The sequence below is a fragment of the Trifolium pratense genome, linkage group LG3, assembly GCF_020283565.1.
Source record: "Trifolium pratense cultivar HEN17-A07 linkage group LG3, ARS_RC_1.1, whole genome shotgun sequence".
NCBI classification, from domain to species: domain Eukaryota; kingdom Viridiplantae; phylum Streptophyta; class Magnoliopsida; order Fabales; family Fabaceae; genus Trifolium; species Trifolium pratense.
In genome coordinates this window covers 52591002-52612131 of record NC_060061.1, presented here as the reverse complement: position 1 = coordinate 52612131, position 21130 = coordinate 52591002, and the positions used below count along the sequence as shown (strand labels likewise).

Genomic DNA, 21130 nt, shown 5'->3' with positions numbered 1-21130 from the left:
CGTAATGAAAATTTGGAGAATACACTAAGGAATGTCCAAATTACATAGAGTGGGAGCAATCTAAGCCAAATTGCTTTCTAGCTCTAGCCATGGTATAACTACACTACACACACCCACCTCAGAAATATGCTGCTTTTGTGTATGTTTTAGCCATATTCCAAAATGGGAATATACATATCTAGTCTTTCTTTAGAATTCAACCATATTAATTCTTGAATGATACTCCTCTAGTCCTAATTATAAGAAAAAAATTCACTTTTTAGATACATTCAAAGTTTGATATATCTAAACTATTATATAGATAGACTAGATACATTAAACTTTCAATGTATCTAAAAAATGAATCTTCTCTTATAATTAGAACCAGAGGGAGTATATACAATAAAATATATTTTTATTAAAAATAATTTAAATGAGAGTAAATACTCTTTTTATTTACATATTGATCCGTTGCATGTATGGCACAAAATAGGTTATGGATTTATGGTCTTGAATGTTCATGTTCTCAAAGTAAAAGACTATAAATCAAACCATATTTCAACCTAAGTCCATCCATATTTAATATGATGTCTCTACCAATTGAGTTATGATCACGTTCCTTTATTTCCTTTTGCTTACTCAAGAACAAACAAATATCTCTTATAAAATAAAAAAGAACAAACAAATATGACTTAAATTAAATTACGTTGCTTAATATTTACAGGTGTATAGGCCAAACAGATGAATAAGCCAGCTAGACTGAACCCAAGAGTTTAGCCAGAAATGGAAAAAACTCCATAAATGTGTCCCCGTTTGCCTAAGGTGTGACCAAACTATGCAGCAAATAGTAATGTCTAACTATAATTAGTAGTTAATGATTAGTAAGTTTACCTTATAGTTAATTAATTATGCTTAAGGGGTATTGGTCTAAAGACGGGGCAAACATATAATGAAAAAATGAGGATCCTAATTCCCTTTTGCACAGTAAGATAACCTATACTTTTAACTTTATCAAATCTTCTTTAAAATAAAATATTAAAATATGAGTCGTTTATGTGAATGCGAATTCGATTTTGTGATTTCGCAAAAAATTTGATTGTTTTGAATATGATCCATTTTCAACTATTACTCGACTGCTATTTAAAACTTGTAAAGTAGATGACCTATATGAGAGCAATTTTAAGTGCAATCATGAAGTCAAATGTTTGTGTTCGTTAGATCATAAATAGACGATCTAAATTTAATTTTAACTTTTATATTAAACAAAAATTGAAAAAAAAATAGAAACTGAACCGTACAATCTTAATCGAATATTTTCTTACGTAATCAGTAAGATTTCTGACCACACCTAAGCCAAATCAACTATGACCTTTCCTTGTGACATGTAGCAAATAATTGTACGAACAGAACAAGCCAGCTAGAGAGTTGGAATATTGTTCAGTACAACTATAAACAAACAAACAAAATTACACTTACAAAAAAAAAACGTCACCTGCAATGGTGAAAACACACTTCACACAAGGATTTTTTTTCCTATGCAAATGGACAATATATATTGTGGCCTGTGTGATGCATACGTCAATTAGGCTTTGATATCCTGAAAATAGGATTCATTGGATTGAGATTTTGGACCCACTTGAAAGACCCTTCCTTCTTCATGCAAAAGTAAGCAAGAGAAGAATAAAATAAAGTTAGGCACTTTGATGACCTACTTCATAGGGCCTCTCATCTTATGTAAGGTTTATCATATGTTCTTGAGATTTCAACCACAAACATTTTTACTATTATATAAAAAATGTGAAGTTGGTGTGTTTATTTGCTCTACCACGTGATTTAAGCCATATTTGATCTACTATAAAAAAAAAAGGTGATTATATATAGTAATGTAAATTTATAAACAATTTCAAATAGGACATGCTTGTTATTTTATAAACAATTTGAAATTCAAAGACAAAATTCTCAAATCAAACAAGACCAGGCTAAGTGTTTGATATTCGATATAGTATACGACAAAAATTTTAGTATGTGATTATATTTAATATCATCTTAATATTTTAAATTCGGTGACAATGTCATATCTAGTATATGACCATATGTGTTAATATTTCGTAGATAAAGAATTTTGAATTCATAATAAAATTGTCAGAATTACAACGAGTTACTAAAATTTTAACTAAAATTATACTTGTTTTAACAAAATTATGACATTATTATAATTTTATTTCACTCACTGTCCGACATACTCACATACACTTGTTATTATTTGCAAAATTTTAATCACTTAAACACTTTGATACATAAGAAAGGAAAACTTTGACTTCATATATAATTTGTGTGGTGTCACGAGGGACAGTCAGATGATCATCTATATTGAGCTCAGAGCAATAATATAAATGAGTTGAACACCACGTTGTTACTCAAAATCTTAATGTATTAGATTTATGTATCCTATTACTTATAAACAGGGACAGATCCAGAAGCTTATCACACCGGGGGCCGTAAAATAGTAAAATAATAATAAAAATGAATGTAGATTTTTCTATTACACCTGTCCATGTAATTTTTTTAATGCTATCGTGTTATATTTACGAAGTTCTTGTTTAATGGTGACCGATGACTAATCGCCTCCGGGAAATATGTAGGGCACAAAAAATAAGTTCTTCCCCTCAATCGAATTTTGTTAATACGCAAGAGCCAAATATGAAACTTTTGACCACTTACTTAAAAGACCCAAAACTCTTACCACTCGAAACAACTAATTTTTTGTTTATTAAAAGACTATATTTTCAATAATTCAACACTTATATAATTGTTTGACAATATAAATATTTTTACACCGTAAATGTACAGTAAATACATATCAATTAAATTCTTATTTATATAATGTAAATGATAAATAATAGATATATTTATAAATTATAATATACTAATGGTATATGATATAATATGATATATTATGTATATGTATGTATGTAGATGAGGGGGAGGAAGGGCATTGGCCACTGCTTGCCCCCCTCCAGGTCCGTCCCTGCTTATAAAGTGTTCAACCTTCACTTTTTTAAGCAATGTGAGACTTAATTCATCTTCCAGTTACCACAACAATTTGTATACCAAAAAAGGTAGGGAAAAAGTTAAAAATCTTTTGAGTGTAGTCCTAACTATTCACTTATTTTACTTATTTTCCTTCTTTTTAATTGGTTGAAGATCCTTATTCTCAAATATTGCTGCTCAACATTTTGGTCCTCCTCTATTATGTGGTTCTTGAAGATACAAATCATACAAATTCTACTTCATTTCACCAAAGATTTTCATTCCAACTTGCTCTATACCCCACACACATTATACACATACCCTCCAATTCTTCTTATAAAAAGGAGCAAACTCTACCTCCTCATTTCAAAAATCATCTCTTCCTTAAGTCTTATTGTTTAGACAAATTCTTCCACATTTTGAATACTCTTTTGCTTACCAAGTTTTCTTAACTTCCACGACCTTCGAAACCTTAAGAGTCCGTTTGGTGACCATAATAACATTGTTTCGATTTTTTTAGGCTTTGCTTGCAAGAAATGGCATCAATGTCAGCATCTGGTTCATGGAGTGCTAAGGACAACAAAGCATTTGAAAGGGCATTAGCTGTTTTTGATAAGGACACACCTGATCGTTGGTCCAATGTTGCTCAAGCTATTGGTGGAGGGAAGACTCCTGAAGATGTTAAGAGACACTATGAACTTCTTCTTAGGGATATTAGGCACATTGAATCAGGTCAAGTTCCATTCCCAAATTACAAGAATGTTGGAAGCTTTGATGAAGAAAAAAGGTACTATAAATTGTTTTACTTCACCGGTTCTAAAATGTTCCCTCTGTCCTAGAATATAAGCAAAAATGAATGTATTTGATCCAAATTTTAAACCAAATTCATCAAATTTTTTTGACTTGTTTTTGCTTATATTTTGGAACGGAGTGAGTAATTATTGGATTAGCATTAAAAAAATATCCAAAATAAGTTCTTTTTTTTTTCAATATTATATTCATATATTTTTCTCATTCTGCCCTTGACTAATATTGACAACAAAAATTATAAGTTATTAATATATGCTGTTGTATTGAACATTTATGACAATGATCCAAGAGCTATTTTTTTAAACCGATAAAGTAACTTAATTAGCTTTAAATTTGTATGTAAAATATTTTCATGTAATAAAAAATCAGAAACCTCACTTATCTATATATAAGGGTCTATTTGATATAAAAAAACTCTTTATTTTTAGTTATAAAAATTATCACATTTTCACTTTGTTTTTGTTTAATGTTTTCAAAGATTTGTACATAAAACAATGCAATAGTTATTCCACATTTTCATATATAAATCATTAAAAATAGAAAATAAATTAAAAACATGGGAGAATTTTGTAATAATAAGGTAAGTTTAATGAAAAATGAAAAAATACAATTTTTTTTCCTCAAAAAAAAAAAAAAAACCCATTATTTTGTACTATATGATCTTCCTGAATTTAACTTTCTTTATGGCCTCTTGATTTAACTTGCAGGATGAGAAACCTGAAGCTCCAGTGACAAAATGGTGTTAACAATAAAGAATTTCTAATTCTCAATGTCAAGCAAGTTTTTTTTTTTTTTTTTTTTTTGTAATTTATGAAATCATTGGATTAGGTAACTATGATGTTACATAACATATGTAGTGCCAGTGATGTAGCATTTTGAAAGTATTTGTCATAAGAATCATATATCCCATGATTCCATGTCCCACTTTTTTGTCGTTGGAATATCAACGGGTCTGTTTTTTGTTCCACCCATAATAAAATTTAGTAGTATAATTTTATGTTCTATAGTTTCTATGTTTCATTGTATGTGCTAGTACTATTTTTTTCATTGTATGTGCTACTAGTACTATTAATATAGGAAATATCCTTTTACTATTTTCACATATATTAAAAAAATAATTAAACATAAGCAACTATCTATACCACGTAATCAAATTAAACATAAGCAAAAGAAATAAACTATAAAAGGAACATTGCTTAATATTTAGGATAATTTAGTAAAAAAAAAAACTATAAAAGAAACTGTTCTATAGAATTCATACCGATGATGTTATTCTCAGTAATTAAGATAATTTAGGAGTACCAAGATAACAAGTATTCCCTCTATCCTTATTTATAAGTAAAACTATAGTTTTTAGATTCTTCAATAACGAATGTATTTGGTCTATAATATACGAAATAAAAACTAAATATTTGAACATTTTAACGTACTAGGAACACGTAATGGCCGGAGTCCATAGCATCAAACCCTTAAAAAATTGAGAGATTAATTAATCTCACATGCAAATGAATGCAAGTACTATACACCTCGTAAACTAAACTTTGATAATGGTAATTTAATTAATTAATTAAGGGAAACACGATTACTACTCGCCGCTCTCTTTGTCTGCAGATCTAACACTTCACTACATTAGTTTTCTTTTATACAACTATATTTTGAGCATAAACACATCTTTAAATTTTTTGGTACAAAAACACATCTTTAAAATTAATCTTACTCATTGTTCAGGTTTAATAAAAATCACTTTTTTTCTTAAATTTTATTGATATCATTCCCCCCCCCCCCCCCTTTTTTTTTCCTTTTTCAAAACAATAAATTATCATTCCCTTTCTAATGATATTTCAAAGTTAATATAAAATGTTGTCATCTTTTCTTAAATTTTCCAAAGACATGAGGATTAGCGAAAAAACAAGCTGCCTAAGCTAACTTACGGGCTGCCCGATTAGTTTGTCTCATGACATAACTGATTTTACAATTGTGCTTCAAATTCAACAATATCTTGGAATGTTCAATGATAATCTCAAACTCAGTGGCATTTATTTTCTTATTAACTTTTGTTGTTCATGATATTTTAGGGGAGCAAAATTCAATCCACTATGTGGTACGATAATGTTACAAAATATCAATAGGTATGAACATGACTATTTTTTTTAACTATTACTTCGATTTCTCAATAAGTTCGTTTACAAAACTTTGAAGTTTGTGACGTGTCCAAAAAATTGAACATAAGTCCTCCTTTCTTCTGTTGATCAAAAAAAAAAGTCCTCCTTTCTTCTTTTTGTCTACAAGCGAATGATAAAAATATCACTAAAACTCTCGCATACTGTGAGGCTCAGAGTTTGAACACGGATGAAGATGTTTGGCCAAACAATATCATATATTATCAATAAAATTTCAATCACCTCAAAATTTAGTATTCATTTTTTAAACAAAAACACCGTCTAAAAATTTACACACACACACACACATATATATATATATATATATATATATATATATATATATATATATATATATATATATATATATATATATATATATATATATATATATATATATATATAGGCTCAAGTCTGAACTTGAATAAATATATTCAACCTAACACAATATATTGTCAGTTAAATTAAATCTTCCAGATATTTTTTTGCATTTGTATGAGGTGGTGCACTTAATTCAAAAGAAAAATAGCTTTTTAAGGTAAACAAATTATCCGGAGAGATTAAGGTTTAGCAGCAATTGGAGACAAAAACAGGTCATGGCCACAAAAGTATTAAACAAGATAGAAATGGTTTGTTTGGTATGGCCCCCGAAAGCAATGCAATCAAACCATATTTCATTTAGATTTGTTAGGTTTGTTTGTTGAACAACCCATGCATTAGGCACGTGCCTTGGTATTCTTGATAACTATTTCTAGTCTTTGAAATTGCTGTTACAAATTATTAAATTGACTCTTTTTTTTTTTTCCCTTGTGTTTTGAACTATTTCATGTCTTGGTAGTGAAAAGTTTAGCTCAATTGAGTCATAGTGATTATGACATTAACTGTGACATTCAAATTCATGCTATTCTTGATGCCTATTTCTATTTAGTTTTTTTAGAAAGGGTGTAAAATCTGTTATTGAGGGGTTTAATTAAACTCCCTTTGTTCAAATAGAAAATATACTTTTATTATACTCGTTTTTTAAATTTATTCAAAATGTATAATTGAAATGAACACAACATATAAGTTATTATACTATGCTTCATCCATGTGATAAATACTACCTAGACCACACATAATTTGAAGCATTATTTTTCTTCCACTCTTGGAATCGAAGTTTCAACCAATTGAAATAAAGAAAATATGTTTGAGTTAACATAAATTTATAAGAAACTATTTATTTTTCAAATTTATGTTTTTTTTTTCTTGTTCAAAAAACATAAATTTGAAAAATAAATAGTTTCTTATAAAAAAGACCGAATGAAAAACCTGCGGACAGATTAATTTGAGTTTCTTATAGTTTCTTTAGAGATAGACTTGGGTTGCTTAATTATCGTTTTCACTAATATTGTTTTGGTGGGTTTGGTTTATGCCCCGTCACCTTTTCTTTTTCTTTTTCATTTTAATAATACTTTTGGTGAGATGGTAGAGGAGTGGTGGTGCATTGTGATGCCAACATAGTTAGGATGTCGATGAACTACTATGTGACATGCTAACCAATTTTGAAAAAAAAAAAAAAAAAACTAGATTCAGATTCTTTCAAATCTCATCGCCAGCTACAATTGAGTGAAATAGCACGAGGACAAGTATGCCAAATCTTTATGGTTTCAAATTTTGCTAACCAATTTGTATAAGAATTTCCCTCGCAGAGTGTCGAGAAGTCAAATTCTATGCTCTAAAAAAAGAAGGATCTGATCTGACCAATAATTGGAGCATAAGGACGACTTTTTTTTTTTTTAAAAGGTTGTTGTATAGCCTGATATACAAAATAATAAGTTTGTGCTCAAGATTCTAGTTAGTTGTAAAACCACAATAACCTCAAAATTCATTAAACCATTCACCATTGGAGAAACCGAGAAAACCACACTACCCCGGATTTTGAAATTGTGGAAACAATCCATAACAATTTTATACTGAAAGGGAGGCCAGGAAGCCCTAATACCATCGACAAGATGTTAGGTTTTGGGGAAAGAGAACCTGAATCATCAACAAACTAAAGGTTTTCACCCTCCACAATGTCACCCTTATTTTTAGGGAGGCGGTTCTCTGGTGTATCATTGGGTAGAAGGATAAAACGATCAGGAGAGATAACTTTCATACATAATATAGACCTCACAGCAAAGCCGACATTGACAACTAATGTGATATGGATGGAGTGATAAGATCGCCGACTATCAAAATTAAGCATACAATAACCATATTGTAAGTAAAACTCATCTCTGTTTCTCAATAAAAACAGAGAAGAAAAGGGAAAGCTATGTTACTCCTGTTTATGGTGTATAAAGACGTCTCTGGGTCTCGATAGAAATAAGAGAAAATGCAAGCTACATCACTGTATATGTATTAAGACCTGTATTAAAAACAAAATGGTATTTAGACCTAATGTATTCCAGGAGTTATAGTAATATGTCTATATACCTTTACACATAGTAAATTGAGTTTTTGCAAACAAAACTTTTTTTGAGGAGTTTCGCTTCATTTATTTAAATCCTAAATATAAATATAACAAAATATGCGTGGATATAATACCACATGACTCAGTTAAACCTAGCAGTTCAAGAATAATCAATTTACTTTTCTAAAACTGTCTGAAGAGGCAAAGAACTTTCAACTTCTTTTGCAGCATTGGCGTTTGCTTCAGCAACTGCCTTAGACAAACCAAACATCTGAAATTGGTCGAAAACCACACTATCAGCAAATGACAAAGCATGTGGTGCAAACAAATTTGACAAGATATCTTCGGTACAAAGTACAAACCTTTTTAATTGTTTTCTGAAAGCAGGTTTTGTGCTCTTCCATGGAAGCATTAATAAACTCGTCAATGTGATCCTTCACATCCTCCAAGAATGAGGCTTCTTCGTGCTTCTTCTTTCGACATGAAGTGGCAACTGCAGCTGATGAATATGGGTTTTCAGCTTGGCTTTTTTGAGTGTTTGTGCTTTTTTGAGTGTCCATGCTCTATTAGATTTCAATATCTGCAACAAGTTATACCCATAAGTCTCAATTATCATCAAGCAATTTAGTTAAACATTACATACCATATATCAGTTGTTGTTATCAAATGTTAATCTCTGCTATCACTATTAAGTATTAACCAAGACATCAGTTCAAAATCCATACATAATACTCAAAACTTGAAAAGAACGCTGTCAGTAAACAATTTAGAATAAACAACAAACACAAGTAATGCCCTTCAGGAAGAAAAAAGAAGCTAGATAAAACAAAACGTACAAACTCTGATGAGCTGAAACGCAAAATGTTCAATTTGCTTATTGAACCAAATATCAAACATTAGCACAAACAACAAATAATAAACTATCGCCAAAAACCTTATGTAATCTTTCAAAAGTTGTCTGCTCAAGTTGTATGGTTTAACAATTGGAAACAACAGCTGCCAGAAGTCCATAACGCATGCCAAATATGCAGAGAATAGATCTGTATTTGGCCGAAAAGTGATACTAACAAATTTGAAAATAGAGATTTTACAATTAAAAGCATTGCATTTAGGACAACTAGGCTTCTTTGCGCAATAGAATCAATAGTTAACCCACGCACAAAAAAGGCAGTTTGAGAAGAAGCTCTAAGCCTTGATGCTCTTAGAATTCTCCTTTCCGGTGTGATTGAATCACTAACCGCTGTAAGAGTCAGCTTCTTCAATCCTTGTGAAGACACGTAAAGCATGATTTCATGAAATCCAAATCAAAAGCAACAAAACCACCAACCAATACATTATTTCAAAGAAAATGCCAATTTAACCATAATATTTATACATTAAATCTAAGCAAAAACCATTGTTGTAAATCGCATATCACAGAAAATCGAGGCTAGTAAAAATTCCGCTAAGCTACGGTGAAATAGCGCTGCTATAATCCCTGATTAACTACACTTTATACTAAATTGTGTACCTGTTATCTCGAATTTTTACTAGTTGGTCCTGCAAGTAATTAAATTAAACTAGCGGTTGTTTACGAATAACCAGCGTAAACAGTACCGCAGCGCAGAACAATGCAATAGTGTTTCTAATTTTCTATAGCCGCTATTTGATAACACTTCATACTAAATCGTGTATCACAAAACAATAGCAGTTTGTTCAAATTCTGCTCTATCCATTATTTTATAACACTATCTTCAATATATGATTTGATGCACTGTCTCAAATTCATATATAGAAAGCAAACTAATAAATAACTTAAGGGTCTTGCTAATGAGTGCCCCCAAGGCGGGGGCACTCTTTAAGAGTTCCATTTAAAGAAACTTTTTATTCAAAAAGTTAAACAGTATAATTTCCAATGCGTTGACTTTACGCATTCCGATAAAAATTCTATAAAAGCTTACTATTTAAGGGCTTAAAGAGTGTCGGGGGAACTATTTAGCATTTGCCATAACTTAATATCTTATACAAAACAATTCTGAATTAAAAAATATGCAAACGCTCAGAACTTCATAAACTCGAAATCAAAAGCAACAAAAAACACGAACGATAGATTACATCAAAGAAAACTCTAAGTTAACCATTAATAATTCTACATTCAAACTGAGCAAAAATTAATAATAATCCAAACAGTGATTTTAATCCAATGGTTATCTCATTGAGAGCATGGTACAGGAGAAGGGAAAGAGAATTGGAAAAAGAAGGTATACCTGAACAGAACTTGCTCGGTGTGTGTGGCGGCCGATGAGGAATTCCGGCGGCGTTTTCCGGTAGTTGAGTTTAGGGCAAAGTGGGTTTGGCTTTTGATTATAATTATAATCCCAATCTCTTTTCTAGGAGTAACTTTTCCAACAATCCAATTCCAACTCAGACTCACTATGGAAAAAAAATTATATATATATATATATATATATATATATATATATATATATATATATATATATATATATATATATATATATATATATATATAAATTAAGATTTTTTGTACTTGTGAAATTATGTATGATTTTTTTACGCATACATTCAATGACGCGATGACGCGTTATCACATCATTTAATGAATGTGACACATTATGTGTTTTTAATTATCATACATGATGTGCTGATATATTATTGGATTAATGTGCAAAATAACTTTACACCGACGGTCGTATAAATTAAATTCATATATAAATTTATTTATTTTTTCTCGTTCAATTAAGCTAGAAATTTCACCTTATAGGTGAATAAATGCAGTGTCCAGTGTTCGAACATCGGCTCATGCACATACAGTACGATGTTCCTACCAACAGAGCTAACAGAGACTAAATTTGGTTTTTTTTTTATATTTTTTTTTAAAAAATAGTTAATAGATATGTTATATCAGGGTAAATTAATTTTAGGGTTAAATATGTTTTTTGTCTATATAACTTTTCAGAATTTTCGTTTTAGTCCCTATAAATTTTTTCCACACTTTTTAATTCCTGAAGTTTTTTCCGTCAAAATTTTTAGTTCTTACTTTTCGTTCAACTCTACATATCATTCGAAAGAATATAATAAAAAATTCCAAAGAAAATTTTCTACAGTACTTTTGCCAAAATTTAATGTACCTGTACCGTAAAAAATTCAACTAATGTGAAAATAACTTTTGTCCACATCATCATTTATATATTATTTTTTAAAAGTTGATCAAAGTAATAATATTGATACATTTCTCTATAGAATTTCACTATAGAATTTAACTCTCACAAATCATATAAATTTTATTTCAATATATTTAACAATTTTAAAAATCAATTAATCTTCATCATTATTTTAAAAACCAATTATCTTCATCTCTGAATAACACGAAGTGGTCGTTGTTGTCATCAATTGAAGAACAAATTCATCCCTTATTAAACTTCACCACAATCAAAACCTCTCATTCAAAAATCACTTGTTTCAACCCCCTAATTTGTTGTCGAGTTTTAGTATTGAAGTTTTCAATGTGAAACTAATTTGGGAATCGAATTACATAAGATTTTGAATTAAAAAGATACATTTTGTTTTAACCAAATAGATAAAATCTTTCTTAAAATTAAAAGAAAAATGTAAAATGGAGTTTAGATAATCCAATTAAAAATAAACAGATTTATCATAAAAACAAAATTAAAAATAAATAGACATATAGTTTTACAAAAAATGTTGAAAAGACTAAAATTGTCCACGGTTACATGCCTTATAGTTTTGTGGTCTAGAAAGAAAGGAAGTAGATATACCCCAACTCAACATGTCCCTTCAAACTCCACCACAAATCACCCATCCTTAACAAGATTCTATAATTTGAACCCTTTTCTTCTGTTCTGTGTTTTTCTCTTAAGAAGATTCATTTTACTTTAGTCTTCAAACACAAAAACACACTCATTCATTCATTGCCAATAATAATTATGGCTTGTTCATTGCAAGCAACCATATCAGCCAACACATGTGGCTTCTCTACAAGGAAATTCTCCATGAAGCACCAAAAGATTAGCAAGAGAAGTTCATGCATGTTCATTGTTAGAGCATCTTCTGATGACTCTGATTGCAATGAGGAAGAATGTGCCCCTGATAAGGAAGTTAGTAAATTAAACTCTTAAACCATCTTTACTTAGTATTATACTTTGCTTATAAGGGTGTTTATAATTCCAGGGATCATTTTGGAATATTGATAATGTGGGGGGACTAGATTTCTGTTGTTTTTGTACCAATAGTTAGTTGGTCCAGTGGTGATTGCGCTGGACTTGGCGGGGAGGAGGACCAAACTCCGATCCCCGCAAGTGCAATCGGAAGGGGTTGAAACCACTTGATGTCAGAACAGACCCTCAGACTACATTAGGCGGTTTAGTGGGCCGGGTACGGTGGTGAAAACCCAAAAAAAAATAAAAAATTGTTTCATATAGATTGTAGTAGTTGTTTAGGAATTATGAAGAGAACAAATGTCATGTTAGCATAGTTTATTGTCAACTCATAGGAATTATATATAGTCAGAAAAGGATTAATGTCATTAAATCTATCATCTATGCAAAGATATTAAGGTTAAATGTAGAAATTTCATTTGTTGTCTTGTGCCTGTCTCTATGAGAAGTTAAAAACACAGTAGTATCAATGAAATTCTATGAATATATGTATCAGTTCAATGTTATATGTTTTTTACTTTAGCAGTGTCGATGTGATTGTGTCTGTGTCGTGTGAAGTGTCTGTTTTCATAGATGAAATTTGCTTCATTTCAATACTTTCACCTATATTTCAAAGTGTTTCCAATTATTTTACCATTTTATGACTTTCTAATCAAAATGACCTCGCACATGTATGCATATACAGAAGGCACAAGCTATATTGTGCATTTGTGTAGTTTCCGCATACAAAGGAAGCTAATACTTTGTTGATGGTGATGTAGGTTGGGAAGGTGAGTATGGAATGGTTAGCAGAGGAGAAGACGAAAGTAGTAGGTACATATCCACCAGGTCGTAAGAAGGGTTGGACAGGCTATGTTGAAAAGGACACTGCCGGACAAACAAACATATATTCGATCGAGGTTAGAAGTTTTATTTTCTTAAGGAGTTAAAGTTGTGCTTGTTTCATAATTTGTTGTTCTTTTTGCCTTTAATTGTGTCTGTTCCTTTAATTTGTTTTAAGTTTTCGTGTTGATTTTGTTGAGCATGTACACATGTAGCAAAACCTGCTGGTGTTGTTAAGAGAGTATTAATATAGATAATCATATTAGTATCTATATTGTTAGCATCTAGATATCATATTTTACAGTGTTCGGTGGAGGAAAAATGGATGGGAGGGGACTTAAGGTAGCAAAGTCCCTTCTGATTTGATTTTTGCTCCACTCGAATATGAGGGGATTTGAACAGAAGAGGAGACGAGTTTATACAATTTTATATATTTTAAATAAAATATCCTTACATTAAATATCACATGAAATGTAATATAATAGACCTTGTTTCGATAAACAATTTAATTAAGTGCTTACAGCATAAGCGCTTATCTATAAACTATTTTTATAACACAAGATAAAAGGAAGTCTAACTTTTTTCATATGACCTATAGGTTGTTTCCATAAGTTATATCCTAGAGAGTTTATGGAAATAAGCTGAAAATAGTTTATGAACATGTCATAAGCTATTTCGATTAGCTCTCTCAAACAGTCTTACAAGCGTTTATGTTTATGTTAGTAAATAAGTTTAAATAAGTCAATCCAAACAAGCTCGAAGTCAGCTCGAAGTCATGCTAATGATTTTTATATAATTGATAAGACACGCAATAATCATACAGCATCTTCAGAATCCAAGTCTTAAAATTTTCTATGGCATTCAATTCAATGTCTGTCTAACACTTTTGATCTTTTCCAGCCATCAATTTATGTGGCAGAAAGTCTTATAAGTTCAGGAACAGCCGGTTCTTCTTCTGACGGAGCTCAGAACACAGCAGCAATTGCAGCTGGTCTTGCGCTGATCTCAATTGCCGCGGCATCATCAATACTTCTACAAGTTGGTAAGAATACTCCTCCTCAGGTCCAAAAAGTGGAATACTCTGGACCATCACTTAGTTACTACATCAACGAGTTCAAAACACAAGAAATTACTCAAGCGCCCACCACAGCTACCGAGACAGAAATATCACCACCTGTTCAAGCTGAGAGCACCGAGACGGAAATATCACCACCTGTTCAAGCTGAGAGCTCCGAGAACGATGCATCATTATCTGTTCAAGCTGAGAGCTCCGAGACTAGTGCAACATTATCTGTTCAAGCTGAGAGCTCCGAGACTGATGCATCAGTATCTGTTCAAGCTGAGAGCTCCGAGACCGGTGCAACATTATCTGTTCCAGCTGAGAGCTCCGAGACCGATGCATCAGTATCTGTTCAACCTGAAAGCGCTCCTGCAGAAGTTTCTCAAGCTCAAGTTGAATCTGAAATTCAGCCAGAGACCTCAGGTTTCAATTGGTAACAATATCTTAACTGATTACTTTGTGTGGTCACTTTTGCTTTATAAGCATGGCAAAGTATTTCATTTGTGTTGATAGTATGAGCTTATGTATACAAGGTTAATGGATGGAAATGTTTTTGCTACCAAATTAAGTGTGTTTATATATTGATGTGTTTATATATTGATAAGGAAAGAGAGATGATATCAGTGAACACAACTTAACTAAAGGTCAAGCCTTACATTTCTAACTTTTTTTCTATATAATCCTCAAAATAGTGAAACCATATTTGAAATATTATGTCATATTTAAACCGACTAGTTAAACTGGTTGAATTAGAAATCGGCCCATCTGTGGGTTGGTTTGATCAAGGAGGTTACATTACAATCTGTTTGAATTTTGAAGTTCAAGTACTCTATTAAGAAAAAATGCATTCAACAATTTGAAACTTTTTTTTAATCAAGTACCTTAACTCATTTCATTATTAATCAGAGATTCAGGTACAAAATCAAAAGACCGGTGACTAGCCCAATAAATCGCAGCTCTCGCAAGAGAGTGAACAACCATATTCGCTTGTCTCCGTACAAACTTATCCCAACATTATTAGAAGTAATAGCAGTAACTAAAAATTGGGAATCACTTCAAAAATAACATAATCCCACCCTTGACTAATAGCAAAATGAACCGCAATATGAAGTGCCAAGCCTTCTCCTTCCAACGTTGTAAAATTCGAGTTGTAACAACGAGTTTCTGCACTTAAAAACAGTCTGTTACTTTGTCGAAAACAGTTGGCTACTGAAGTGGTACTAATATCTTGGAAGAATTCCCGCGTCGATATTACATTTGATCCACCCAACTGGTGGCTGGAGCCATCGGACACTCTGCTGCTCTGCTGGTTGTTGCACCACGCGATTATGCAATTTCTGCGCGTCAAACCACTGCTGCCATGCGTGAAAGGCCTGCTGCCCGACCTGCAGCGCTGTGTTGCTGTGGTTGTTCCAAATCATATCATTCCTATTTTGCCAAATGCACCAAATAAGCATCGCAACGCGACCCGCTGTGTTTTCATCTTCATGGTTGCATATATTAAGTAATAATTCTGCAACATTGTTGAAACTTGACAACCTGTTATATATAACATCATAAAGGCCAGCAGCTGTCCAACAATCAACAACCTGTGGGCAAGTGAAATAAACATGAAAATCATCTTCAGCCCCATCGTTACACATGGGACAGTTAGGCACACAATCTACATGTCTTTGTAATAATCGAACATGCGTAGGTAAACAATCACGGCAAATTCTCCATAACGTATGACGCGTCTTAGGAGGGGCTTTAATATTCCATAAAACAGACCAAGATAAATCGCCCCTCCTCTCCATATTATTCCATTTGTCATGCATAATTAAACGATAGCCCGCTTTAACAGAATATTTACCCTCCTTATCCCCATACAAAACCACTTTATCTTCTTGAATTGACTCAAAGAGAGGCATAGACATGATTTTATTTGCTTCTTCACTAGAAAACAACTCCTCTAGTTTATTTCTATCCCACCTCCTAACTCCCTCCTCCATAAGATTATTAACATACATTCCATAGACCTCTTCCCTTTGTGGTGCACTAATCCACCGCCCCACACTTCCTCGTAACCACGGATCCTCCATGACCCTCACCCTACTCCCATCCCCAACTACCCACCTACATTCCTTCAACAACACATTTCTAGCATTCTAAAGACTTCTCCAAGAAAAACTAGGATTATATCCAAGACAAGCATCAAAGAAAGATGAGTTAGGGAAGTACCTAGCTTTAAGTACTTTGGCCACCAAAAAATCCGGGTTTTGAACGATTCGCCATCCTTGTTTAGCAACCATGGCCATATTGAAAGCATGAAAGTCTCGGAAACCCATCCCTCCTAACGCCTTTGGATACGTCAATCTATCCACACCAACCAACGGATACCTTTATTTTGGTCACCACCACCCCACCAAAAACCATTAAGCATTCTTTCAATTTCCATAATTATAGAGGAAGCATAACCAACGGAGTTAATATTTCTTTTTTTATAATAGCTTAGGCTGATTGTATTTTTTAAATGACTCTATTGGTTATTGCTAATGATTTGACAATCTACTAAATTTATTGAATTAATTTGTTTTTATAGTATTATGAACTATAAGATGATTCTCTTAAAAGGCATTCCCTCCGGTATATTGTAAGAAAAAATAACTAACTTCACACTTACTAGTAATAAATTTGGTTAATTGTAAGTAATTTTCTTGATTTCATACAAAAATAAGTGTATTCTAAAACATATCTTTCATGGAACTTGTTCAATGTATATAAATATAATCAATGAAAAATAAAACTTGTATTAATTGAGGGGTATTTCAGAAATGACAAAATTAAATAGACAAAGAGTAGTTATAGATAATTGAGGGGTATATACACGTTACTCCACAGTCAAACCTATAGTAAGATGGTGAAAAGATGCTCACCTGATGTAGGATGACAATATGTTACTTTACACCTTGGGCAACTGCCTCAGCTCAAACAAGTGATTATTCATGTCAAATGATCCATCTTAATTTGATATATGCAGCAAGATCTCCAAGGTAACATGTTTGCCCTTACGAAAGATTAAGAAAAGTTATTATATTTAAATTGGGATCACAACAATATTCTTTAAAGCTTGACACTAGAATTCTAAGATAGTTTTTTTTTGTATGCCTTCTACAATAGGTGAAAATAACACAATCAGTTAAACTACAAAGGATAATACTTACTATTACAAAGCAACATATAACGAAACGCACAAAGTAATCTGATCTGTAGATTTGACCAAGTCGCGCGCATGATATCCGTCAAAGACAGAGATAATAGATTTGTTTATCTAAAACAGGACACTTATCAATTCTTGCTATTCTTATGAAACTACTCATAATATTTAGCAGTGCTCAAATACAAATTATTCAACAAAACTTTAAAATTCATAGTCAAAGGCCGAGAAGAATCACCTTTATTCCTTTATAAAATCGGCCAACAAGTAGTAAGGATTGAATCCCATCTCTGCAATGCAACTCGCTTCCAATAGAACCTTCATCTTCAATGAAATGAAGCAATACAAGATGACCAAAGTTCAAACCATCCTGATAAAGTTTCTGATCATAAAACTGAAAACAATCACTTCCATGCACCAAAGTCAATGGACTGAAGTGATATATGACCAAGATACAAATCCCTCAAATGCTGCTTACACAACCCTAATCGCCGTTTATTTAAGCTTGGATGAATGCAGGTCGAAAACCCAGTTTTCCAGCTTGGAGACTTTTGTCTTTCCATTACATGAAGAGTATAGACTCTTGGTGCTGAAGCTAAGCACCCTACTACAAAACAATTACACGGTCTTGCTTCAGTCACAATTCTTGCCAGAGACAACAAACACAAACCACTATATGTGATTCCGTACATTAACGCCTCGTCGTTGTCAAAAACTTCAACACCCAATTCTTCATTCATTGTCTCCTTCTCTGCGTCCTGTGTTGGTGGAAGCCTGATAAGTTCTTCATCAAACCGTTTTTCTATCTCCGATTCATGTATCCGATACTTTGTTGCTAAAGTACGAATGCATGATTTCCTAACTTGATCAGATATCAAAAGCTTTATCTCATTAAAGTTAGCACAGTTCTCGTACCATTTCAGCCAGCGGCAAGCAATCCCCGAAAACCAGTCAATAATTTCACTAGTATCGTGCATGACAAGCAAATTAGCAGATCGTGCAAAACCATCTGGTGTAGCCAATCCATACCTCTCGAGACGCTTTTTTATGGCATAGACAGGAGCAATGATCTCGGTTTTAGCTATTACCTGTTCTGTCGAGCTGTTATTATTCGGCAGCAGCTTGATAATAGAATCTGCCTCTGTAGATATATACTTCTCTGTCTGTTTCATAAACTCGTAAAACGAATCTGTTAGTTCTTGCGGAAGTGCCGGCTCTCCAACTAACTTAGACAAGACATTTTCTTCACTTTTGGCATTTTTCACTCCAACATCCTGCATCCATATCTTCAACAACTGCTTATACCAATGATCAGTTTCCATCCCGGACTTTCGGAAACGCGAAACCTGACTAAGAAGCGAGCTACTATCAGCTAAATGTTTGATCTCTGATTCTTTCACTTTCTTCAAACCATGACCCAACCATTTCTTCCCTATTCTAGCCGTCCCATAATTCCAAACCTCAAGCTTCTGCAAGGCAAACATTTCAACTTTATCTTTCATCTTGTGAACCGCTTTCACAGCAGGACTGTCTTCAACATTCCTCTTTACCAAGCTCCCCAAAAACCGAACACCGCTACCAGCCCCTACACAAGGCAACACATTGGTCCGATCCCCAACATCCAACATCAAAGACTCTTTCAAATAATTCTCAATCTCAGACTTAAAACTAACAGCACAATCCCTAGAACCAGAAACCGCGAAAAAAATCTCATCCATAAACCTAATACAGTAAACTTTAACACCAGAACTCTCAACAACACCAACACCACCATTACTACTACCACCCAACTGTCTCCTAAACCAACTGCGCAATGCAGAGCTCGGCTTATCACCATCAATAACCTCTCCACCGCCGCGCACACCTTCATATTTCATCGACAACCTATGAAACTCACTATCAAACAAATCAAGATAAATATTCATCAAAATCGGAGACAAAATCCCTTCTTGAGGCAAACCATCTCCCTTAGGAAAACCACCAAACTCAAAATTCAAAACCCTAGCATCAAACATACTCCTAATCAAATCAAACAAACAACCATCCTCAATCCTATCCTCCATTACACAAACCAACTTCTCCATCAATAATCCATCAATTTTCTTCTCCACTAGCAAAGTAAACCACCAATCAGGACTCACCACACTTTTACATATATACTTCAACGCCGCCACACGTCCTCTTCCACTCCGACAACCGTGCGAAATCTTCAAGAAATTCGGCTTAAAAATCACTTCTAAAACAATCCTCAACGCTTCCTGAACAACTCTCAGCTTCAAATTAGGAAGCACCAAATCCAACATCAACATCTCTTCCTCCTTCTCATCAAATCCTCTTCTCTTCTTCTTCTTTCTCGTCGAAATCGAATAAGTATTCGCATTCACATCAAAACTACCTTCGTTAAGGCATTGTGCCACGTCATTGAGGAAATAACCGTCTCCGTTATCTTCGGCTTTATTTTCAGCGGAATTTGCGGAAACGGTTACGATGTTGGAGTTGATTTTGATGATGTTGTAAGCGTCTAAGAGGGTTTGGGGATTTGAAACGACGTTTTGGATTAAGTTGTGGAATTTACCGTCGTGGTGAGAGAGTTGTGATTTGACTCGTTTTTTGATTCGGAGCTCGAGGAATCGTTTAAGTTGCATACGAGTTTGGGGTTTAGGGTTAGTGGTTTTGGCGGGAGAAGAGTTTTGTTCGATTAATGAGGCGAGTTCTGTTGCTAGTGAAGAGGTGAGTCTGAAAAAGGAGAGTGAGTGAAGTGATTTGAGAAAATGGGAAGTGGTGGTGACTTTGGCCATTGAAATGAATTGAGAACAAGACTCTGTGACTGTGTTTTGTGTTCTTGCCGTAGCTTCGTTCAATTTCAACGCCCTCCCTCGTCTATCGACTCTTCACTCTGCTGGAATTTGGAACACTGTAACAAACTTACTTTGTCACTGTCATAGTACCATTTACTCCCTCGGTAAAAATTTCTAACTTGTTTTACTTTGTCATTGTAACAAAATTCTTGTTTGAGATCGAAAGAAAATATAATTATTTGAGTGAAATGGCAGGAAATTTGGAAATAGATAAATATTTTCGAAATTGTAAAACGTCAATTATATTACTTCATGTTTTGTTTGCTCCGAAAAGCATATTGTTTGAATATTTAACCTTCTTATAATAAAGTAAATAACAAGAATCAAAACAAAAAAACTATCATCAACAGAATCATCATCATTATCATTTCTTTCAAAATCAGAATCAAGAGGTTCTAACCACCCAATAGATCAATCTGAATCATCAGATTAATATCCAGACAAGAAACACCAATCACCAACATCATACTCTTTATCAATTTTTTCTCATCCATTTTTTCCTCATAAAATAGACGGAGTAAACGAAGCCGGGGGCAATCTGATTGACATTTTACGATTTCAGAGATATTAGCCTATTTCCAAATTTCACAATGTATTTAACGAATTT

General features: G+C 32.9%; 4 protein-coding genes across 7 annotated transcripts; 2 read left to right on the top strand and 2 right to left on the bottom strand.

The window, feature by feature from the left end:
* Window positions 1–3216: 3216 nt before the first annotated feature.
* LOC123916566 (transcription factor RADIALIS-like) lies at window positions 3217–4825 on the top strand. The gene is made up of 2 exons (XM_045968047.1): window positions 3217–3796; window positions 4527–4825. Exons 1-2 carry the CDS (start codon window positions 3546–3548, stop codon window positions 4549–4551), a joined length of 276 nt encoding a protein of 91 aa, XP_045824003.1. The 5' UTR covers window positions 3217–3545; the 3' UTR covers window positions 4552–4825.
* A 3545-nt stretch (window positions 4826–8370) lies between these two features.
* Window positions 8371–10817, bottom strand: LOC123916257. Its single transcript, XM_045967672.1, has 3 exons — window positions 10659–10817; window positions 8775–8992; window positions 8371–8683 (listed from the first exon to the last, which is right to left on the bottom strand). The coding sequence occupies exons 2-3, from the start codon at window positions 8970–8972 to the stop codon at window positions 8588–8590; spliced, it is 294 nt and encodes a 97-aa protein (XP_045823628.1). The 5' UTR covers window positions 8973–8992; window positions 10659–10817; the 3' UTR covers window positions 8371–8587.
* A 1302-nt stretch (window positions 10818–12119) lies between these two features.
* LOC123914080 (protein MAINTENANCE OF PSII UNDER HIGH LIGHT 1) lies at window positions 12120–15178 on the top strand. The gene is made up of 3 exons (XM_045965067.1): window positions 12120–12527; window positions 13349–13486; window positions 14310–15178. The coding sequence occupies exons 1-3, from the start codon at window positions 12357–12359 to the stop codon at window positions 14904–14906; spliced, it is 906 nt and encodes a 301-aa protein (XP_045821023.1). The 5' UTR covers window positions 12120–12356; the 3' UTR covers window positions 14907–15178.
* A 14-nt stretch (window positions 15179–15192) lies between these two features.
* Window positions 15193–20558, bottom strand: LOC123914079 (nuclear intron maturase 4, mitochondrial-like). Of its 4 annotated transcripts, XM_045965061.1 has the most exons (5): window positions 17904–20558; window positions 17673–17779; window positions 17385–17515; window positions 16690–16848; window positions 15280–16058 (listed from the first exon to the last, which is right to left on the bottom strand). In XM_045965061.1, the coding sequence occupies exon 1, from the start codon at window positions 20461–20463 to the stop codon at window positions 18070–18072; it is 2394 nt and encodes a 797-aa protein (XP_045821017.1). In that variant the 5' UTR covers window positions 20464–20558; the 3' UTR covers window positions 15280–16058; window positions 16690–16848; window positions 17385–17515; window positions 17673–17779; window positions 17904–18069. The 4 variants fall into 4 exon arrangements, with proteins under 4 accessions (XP_045821018.1, XP_045821019.1, XP_045821017.1 ...); XM_045965062.1 differs by lacking the exon at window positions 17673–17779 and having other exon boundaries at window positions 15193–16058; XM_045965063.1 differs by lacking the exon at window positions 16690–16848 and having other exon boundaries at window positions 15219–16058.
* Window positions 20559–21130: the final 572 nt, after the last annotated feature.